Source organism: Melitaea cinxia, chromosome 24 (assembly GCF_905220565.1).
Source record: "Melitaea cinxia chromosome 24, ilMelCinx1.1, whole genome shotgun sequence".
Taxonomy (NCBI): Eukaryota; Metazoa; Arthropoda; class Insecta; order Lepidoptera; family Nymphalidae; genus Melitaea; species Melitaea cinxia.
Genome location: NC_059417.1, coordinates 7,036,212 through 7,044,278, shown reverse-complemented (window position 1 = coordinate 7,044,278; position 8,067 = coordinate 7,036,212). Strand labels below are relative to the sequence as shown.

Here is an 8,067-nt window from a genome sequence, read left to right as displayed (position 1 = left end):
GATGCTTTTGCTGTTGTTTATATTATTGTATAAATTTACCTACATCTGTAAATTTTCTTTAGTATTTATTATCGTTATCATCATCATCATCATCATCATCATCATCATCATCATCACCACCACCACCACCACCACCACCACCACCACCACCACCACCACCACCACCACCACCATCACCATCACCACCATCACCATCACCACCATCACCACCACTTCAGCCTATCGCAGTCCACTGCTGGACATAGGCCTCCCCAAGTTCGCGCCAAAAATGGCGTGAACTCATGTCTTATGCCCATAGTTACCACGTTGGGCAGGCGGGTTGGTGACCGCAGAGCTGGCTTTCTCGCACCGAAGACGCTGCTGCCCGTCTCCTTTGGATAATTATCCCGCCATCGGTCGGGCTTTTTAAGTTCCAAGGTGGTAGTGGAACTGTGTTATCCCTTAGTCGCCTTTTACGACACCCACGAGAAGATAGGGGATGGCTATATTCTTTACTGCCGTAACCACACAGCTAGTTTATATATTTCATGCAAAATACTTCCAAATTTAAACAGAGGGGCACAAATAAAGATTTATTTTTGTTTAGAATTCATTATATTTTTCTTTAAGGATTTTCATTTATAAACATTTTGTGCTAAAAGATTTTTTAAGCATCTACAATTGTTAATGTTAAGTTACTGACATTGATGGTGATAATAATCATGTATCGGTTTTTATCAAATTTGCAAAAAAGTCATGTCTATAAGTTTGTAGGTTTATTCCTTTGGTGTAATGTTGGCTAAATGAATATTAAAATGAGAACGATAATTTTAATATGAATTCGGTTTTAATTGTGGAAGTAGGAGGGTATAATCAAACTCGAAGAGTTTGTTTAAATGCATTGATGTTTGATAAGAAGTTTTTTCTGTTACAAAGCACGTTTATTGAGGAAGCTTTTACTATAATATAACGCCACGCCCCGGTTTGCAAAAGTGGATCAATAAATACAAACAAAACTCAACGCGCGAGTAAATTGCGCTATAATTCACAATATTTTTCTCAGTCGTTACTTTTAAATGAATCAAATAGTATATTTTAGTTAAACATATTATTATTGCGGCCCATTCCATTTTAACTGTCTTTTCATACTTATCACTTCTAAATTTATATTATTTTCTGAAGCTAAATGTGAATTTTAATGTAAAAAAGTAAAAGAAAAAGTCCTTATTGAATATACTTCTTGTAAATAGATAAACGCAAATTTTAGGAGTTAAAAAATAGTTTTGTTCTATTTTTCCCTTCATTTTGCTAGTATGCTAATGATATTCTTTATACATTTATACAAATTACTTACCACTAGTACTATCAAAACAAGAAATTTCTTATTTTAAAATTATCCTAAATATAAATAAAAACATTATTTAAGCTAATTGAGGAATTAACAGATCTTATGTTTAGAATAAGTAAGACTCAATAGATTAAATTTATTTAATTTTTTTTTACGTATTTGATCGTTTATAAATATTTTTATATTAAGTCCTTTAGAACATTATTCTATGTAGGCGATATTTTTTTTTTAAGAAAGTCTAACAAACTTAAATAAATAACTATGATGAATATTAGATATGTAAGCTAGAAATTTGTAAAATATGAGCCTAAAATTAGACTTAAATCGTAGGTATATTTTAATACAACTATGTAGTAATAATGTGTTTAAAACTGACACAGTTACTAAATTTTATTTAAAGTTATAAAATAAGTTAAGGAATATATAAAAAAAAATAAAAGTGTATTATTAAAAATACTTAATAAAGCTTTGTATAAATGCGCACGTGTCGTGCAATATGTAATAGTTAAAGATGGATAAATATTTTTGTGTTACGTGAAAGAAAGCCGAACGTTTTATGTTATTTAATTTAAACAAAAGAGTATCTATCAGAAAACGTCATCCAAATAAAGAATTCAACATTTATGAATAAAAAATTGAGAAATTACTTGGTTATATTTAATTTTCCTGAAAATGAATACCCATTCCTTTAATTTTGTGTCCCATATATATTTTAGAAAGAGTTAAAATTAAAAATTATGTCAATTTTTCAATTCCATCAATCATCAACGTTTTGTAAGAACGTGAATATAGATTACAAGTAAAAGAGTTAGACAGACAAAACTAGTGACTGAGTTGACTAATAAATCTGACTGAGTTGAGTAATAAATCTGACCGAGTTGAGTAATAAATCCGACCGAGCTAAGTAATAAATCGGACCGAGTTGATTAATAAATCTGACCGAGTTGACGAATAAATCTGACCGAGCTGACAAATAAATTTGACCGAGCTGACTAATAAATCTGACCGAGCTGACTAATAAATCTGACCGAGCTGACTAATAAATCTGACCGAGCTGACTAATAAATCTGACCGAGCTGACTAATAAATCTGACCGAGCTGACTAATAAATCTGACCGAGCTGACTAATAAATCTGACCGAGCTGACTAATAAATCTGACCGAGCTGACTAATAAATCTGACCGAGCTGACTAATAAATCTGACCGAGCTGACTAATAAATCTGACCGAGCTGACTAATAAATCTGACCGTGCTGACTAATAAATCTGACCGAGTTGACTAATAAATCTAACCTAGTTGACCTTGATTTACAATTCGCTGTACTTCTCGTATTGTTAAGAAATTGCACATGCTTGTTGAGGGAGCCCCCTCTCTTCCCGTGGGTGTCGTAAGAGGCGACTAAGGGATAACAAGGTTCCACAACCACCTTGGAACTTAAGAAGCCGACCGATGGCGGGATAACCATCCAACTGGCTTTGAAATACACAGGCCGAAGACGGGCAGCAGCGTCTTCGGTGCGACAAAGCCAGTACTGCGGTCACCAACCCGCCTGCCCAGCGTGGTGACTATGGGCAAAACACATGAGTTCACGTTATTTTTGGCGTGAACTTATGGAGGCCTATGTCCAGCAGTGGACTGTATAGGCTGTAATGATGTTGAGGGAGCAGCTTAAAGCTAAATAACGCTCAAATAGCGCGATTATTGAAATACCGGTAAAACTATAGTATTTTTCATATAACATTAATCCTTTCTATAATAAATATCATATAACATACACACACGGTCGTCTGTTCCTATGGTAAGTAACTTAATACTTGTGTTATACTAATAGCCGAATGTTATAACTATTTTTTTTAAATAAATATACATATATATCACCAACCCGCCTGCCCAGCGTGGTGACTATGGGCAACATACATAAGTTCACGCCATTTTTGGCGCAAGCTTGTGGAGGCCTATGTCCAGCAGTGGGCTATATTAGGCTGAAGTGATGTTTTTATTTATTTATTTTATTTCAAAAATAATTACAATGGTCTTACAGCTTGATTGTCCTCGCCAAACTTTGCTGTTTGATGGCAAGACACGCTCTTATTTAACACATAACGACATTGTAAATAGGCAAAATATGGCATTCTCTTAACTTAATCCAACTACAAACTATGCTTAAAACATAAAAAATGAAAAATAATTTTTGAAAAACGAAATAATTTTTTTTATACCATGACAAGTTTTTTAACATTATTTTTTAACTTTGTAAAATATATTGTTTAAGTTTTTTCTTAAGTGAGCCAATACTAATTCCCAAATCTTGTCTTAAAAAATCTATTTTATTAAATACTTTAGGAACCAGATATCGAGATGTTCTTGCCCCATAGTTATTATGTATCTTTGGTTTAATTAATTTATTTTCTCTAGCCCTACGGGTGTTGTACTTATTTTTAACATTAATTTTATATGTATCTTTGTAATAATACTGTAAGCCAATTAAATAATCTACTTTCTTATCTACCGGTATTATTTTACAGATGGGAAACAACTTATCATAATCTTTATTACACTGCCTTTTATTATTTTTATTAACTAGGAACTTTATCAGTCTTATTTGCAGATCTTTAACATCTTTTAAGTAAATTACAAAGGTTTGGCCGTATATAAGCAGACCATAGCTAATGAGCGAGTCGGCAAGCGCGTAATATACAACTCGTATAGTAGATTTTCTTAAAACATTTTTTATGTGATGACATAGAAATAATACATATAGAAATATATAAATACAAATATTATTTTACACCCAGACTCAGGCGGGAATCGAACCCGCAGAACAGCAAGCAGGGACACTACAAATTGCGCCAACGGGCTAGTCAATTGTACTCTTCTCATTGGGTCATTCAATGACTTTGAATCATGTGCATATCCAAAATTTTCTGGTGCGAAAACGAATATAAATGTCTATCACTAGTATAAAACAAAATCGATTCCCGCTGTCTGTATGCTTAGATCTTTAAAACTACGCAACGGATTTTGATACGGTTTTCTTTAGTACATAGTGATTCCAGAGGACTGATAGTTTTAGAAGTTTCTAATGTGATGTAAATAAACACATTTTTTGCGCTTACATTGCAAATATTTATTTTATATTTAGTATCATCATTAACCCTTGTGAAGCCGGAGCGGGTCGATAGTAACTTATATAAAAACTCATTATAGTAGTAGAAATTAAAAACGCTTCCTATTTACTGCAACTTTTCATTTACCTTTACTATTTCAATAGCTTACGGAGGTTTTGGCTAAATTTACCTAAAATTCCTTATCCAAAATATTTATTAGCTTCGAGTCAGGAGCAAATGCCCTACAGTGGGTACGCCCATGTTTTGAATAACAGTTATTCCTTATTACATTAGCTATCTGTCAGTGTAAGTCCCGTCAAAATCGGTCCAGCAGTTTCAAAGATTAGCCGGAACATACAGACAGACAAAAATTTAAAAAATGTCATTTTGGTATATGTACTGTGTATACGTATGTATACATATGAATCTAGTAAAAAGCGGTTATTTTAATATTACAAACACTCCAATTTTATTTATTTCTATAGATTAATACTGATGTCTAATGGGACACCTTTACTATAATAATGCCTAATATTAAGTCTTTTCTTCTCGTATTCAACTATCCTTAGAAAAACTTCTATACGTGTTTTATTTACGTCAATTTGTAGTTAATAGGAAAACAATAATTATATAATGATAAATAAAACAAAGTATGAGTGTTAGATGATATTTATTCTTAAGTTTTACATATAGTAAAGCTTTCCAGAAGTTTCCAGAAGGAATACAAATAGAAAATAAGTAAAAGAAAAAACCTCACCAAAGATTACATCTTGTGCTTACATCCCAAAAATTCCATGAAAGTATATAAAAAATATAGGTTTAATTGACTTTGAAATGCTTTTTCACAGTATGTTTCACAGGAATGTTTTTCACAGTTTTTTTTAAAATAGTGTATAAGAATCTGAGTCATGTATGTTATCATAAAAATCATGTTATTAAAAAAAAAAAACTTAAAATTTTACTAATAATTGCATGATATCCCCTTAACTAAGAAAATCAACTTATGTAATGACTTTGAACACAAAGGCAATATTTTAAGCCTTGTCGTGAACAATTAGTATTATGAAACTATCTCTAATCTGTGATACTTGGTGAGTTTATTCAAGACGGATGAGTTCTACATCAAAGATGAGAGTAGAGTTTGGTGGGATCACTCCAGGATGACCTTGCTGGCCATAGGCATAGTCAGGAGAGCATGTCAGCTTAGCACGCTCACCGACGGACATCTGAAAGATAAAAAATTTATACATCAATTTAAACCAATTAAACTATATGTTATTTTTTTTTGTGTGAGCAGCTGGTGTCTAATATAGGTAACGCTTTAGCCTGTAATATCCCACCACTGGGCATAGGCCTTTTTCCCTATGTAGGAGAAGGATCAGAGCTTAATCCACCACGCTGCTCCAATGCGGGTTGGCGGATTATTATATGGCGATATTCGGCGATATTCTCTACTATAAGTAACGACCGCTATCAGGTGTACATGATAACAACCGGGACTGATAGCTCAACATGCTCTCCAAAGCACGGTGGAGGGACCCACAAGGGCTGCACAAACACCCAGACCACAGCACCTGTATGGCCAATACAATTCTAATATACAATAGTCTAATATAGGTATTAACCTGTATTAGAGAGTATTTGTTCCTCACTATTATATGTATGAAATTGTATGTATGTGTGTAAATAATAATCTATACAAATAAATAAAATTGGAGTATCTGTTTGTAATATTAAAATAACCGCTTTGTACTAAATGCATATAGATGCATACACGGTACGGTATTTTTTTGTTTTTGTTTGCTTTTTATTATTTCACTCTTAACCTACTTACTATTAAAAATTATGTATGTTATCTTTTGTAGAATGTAATGTAACTTTATAATCTATAATGTAACTTTGAACTCTGAACAACTCGTGGCAAACTAATGAAAAGTAAAAATTGTAGAATTCTTGGGAGGCAAATCTCTTCTCCTTAATACAGATAGCTCAGCTACCTAGCTAGGAGAAGTAGAGATCAAAATAGTAATTGCTTTCAAATTAAACCTAGAAACTGATTGTTCCTTTTTGTCACTTGTTACTTGTACATATCACAAAATAACATTTTTTTCAAATTTTTTGTCTTTCTGTTTGTTCTGGCTAATCTCTGAAATGGCTGGCCCAATTTTGACGGGACATTCAATAGCAGATAGCTGATGTAATAAGGAGTAACTTAGGCTACTTTATTTTAAAAAAATATTTATTTTGTAACTGCGAACTGAACAATAATTTTTTTTTAATACCACGCGGGCGAAGTCGCCCGTACTGCTAGTATATAATAAATTAGGATAATTTTGACTTTTCTCATAAAAATTTAATTGCTTGTTTGTTTATAATAACCTCAAAATCGACTGGACTGTTTTTAATAATTCTTTCACAAGGAAAATACTAACATTACTGCATGGCATAGGTTACATTTTAATGAAAAGGCGGAACAGCCCAAACTTGTGGCATCCATGTAAGTAAAGCCACTGGCAGAAAACCTTTTTGGTTAGTTTTTAAAGGTCAAGTTTATGCTCTACCTCTTAGTAGAAGGATTTATCAGTAGAATAGTGTTTCTAGGCTATTTTTGAGCACAGTATTAGACAGTGTTCTAACGAGAAAATACAGCGTGGGTGAAATCCTTACAAGGCTTTGAAATTTACCTTAGCGACGCCTTCGTCCCAGCCCTTGATAACCTCGCCCTTTCCAATCTTGAACTTGAAGGGCTTGCCCCTGTCGCGGGACGAATCGAACTTCTGTCCGTTGGTCAGCGTGCCCGTGTAATGGACAACCACGGTCTGACCCCTCTTAGGGTATGTCGATCCTATGAAACATTTTTATGGTATTATATTATTATTATAAAAATATTATCAATATCCCAACAACGTCATACTCATAAAATAAGTAATAACAATATTCTAATTAGAAGTTCTAATGTTATGTAGAGCGAATAAGGTTAGAGTAAAAGCATCAGAATAACTTTATTACAAAATAAAGAAAATAGTATTTTACCATCGCCTGGGGAAATAGTTTCAACGTCGACTCCCATGTTTTGATTGCTTCCTTATTTTTTTTTTATTATTTCACACGATCTTTACGACATACGCCCGTACCAAGCCCGTACTAAGTAGTACCAAAATACGCTACGCCCGGTTCCACTGAAAAACTAGAAGCGCTTTTTAACGTGTCTATGGTTTTTCTACGGGTTCTGATTGGCCGATGATTTAAGGCGACGCTTGTAAAAGATAAAACGACTATAACTACTTATTGATATTTAATCCTTTTCAAACTGAAATATAATTTTTTTTCATAAAATTAATTAATAATTTTGAATTTTTTTACTCATCATTTGTAAATACAATTTTCTACCAAATGGTTAATAATTTCAGTTACAATAGTGATGAATAGGAGAAAAACATACAAATCAAAAATTACAATTAGATACATTTTGTTTATCAACTAGTTGACATAACAGCGAACTTCGTACCGCCATATATTATTAATTTTTCAAAAATGTCGCGGTCATTAATCGAAATAAAATATAGGATAGTTACGTTCGACAAAGTCACATCTCTACAAAATTTTATCAAAATTGGTTCAGTAGTTTCGGAA

At 32.8% G+C, this 8,067-nt stretch overlaps 1 protein-coding gene across 1 annotated transcript; it reads right to left on the bottom strand.

Annotated features, from left to right (window-relative positions):
- Nucleotides 1-5,087: 5,087 nt before the first annotated feature.
- On the bottom strand, nucleotides 5,088-7,659 carry LOC123665677 (peptidyl-prolyl cis-trans isomerase FKBP1A). The gene is made up of 3 exons (XM_045599943.1): nucleotides 7,468-7,659; nucleotides 7,119-7,279; nucleotides 5,088-5,660 (listed from the first exon to the last, which is right to left on the bottom strand). The coding sequence occupies exons 1-3, from the start codon at nucleotides 7,502-7,504 to the stop codon at nucleotides 5,532-5,534; spliced, it is 327 nt and encodes a 108-aa protein (XP_045455899.1). The 5' UTR covers nucleotides 7,505-7,659; the 3' UTR covers nucleotides 5,088-5,531.
- Nucleotides 7,660-8,067: the final 408 nt, after the last annotated feature.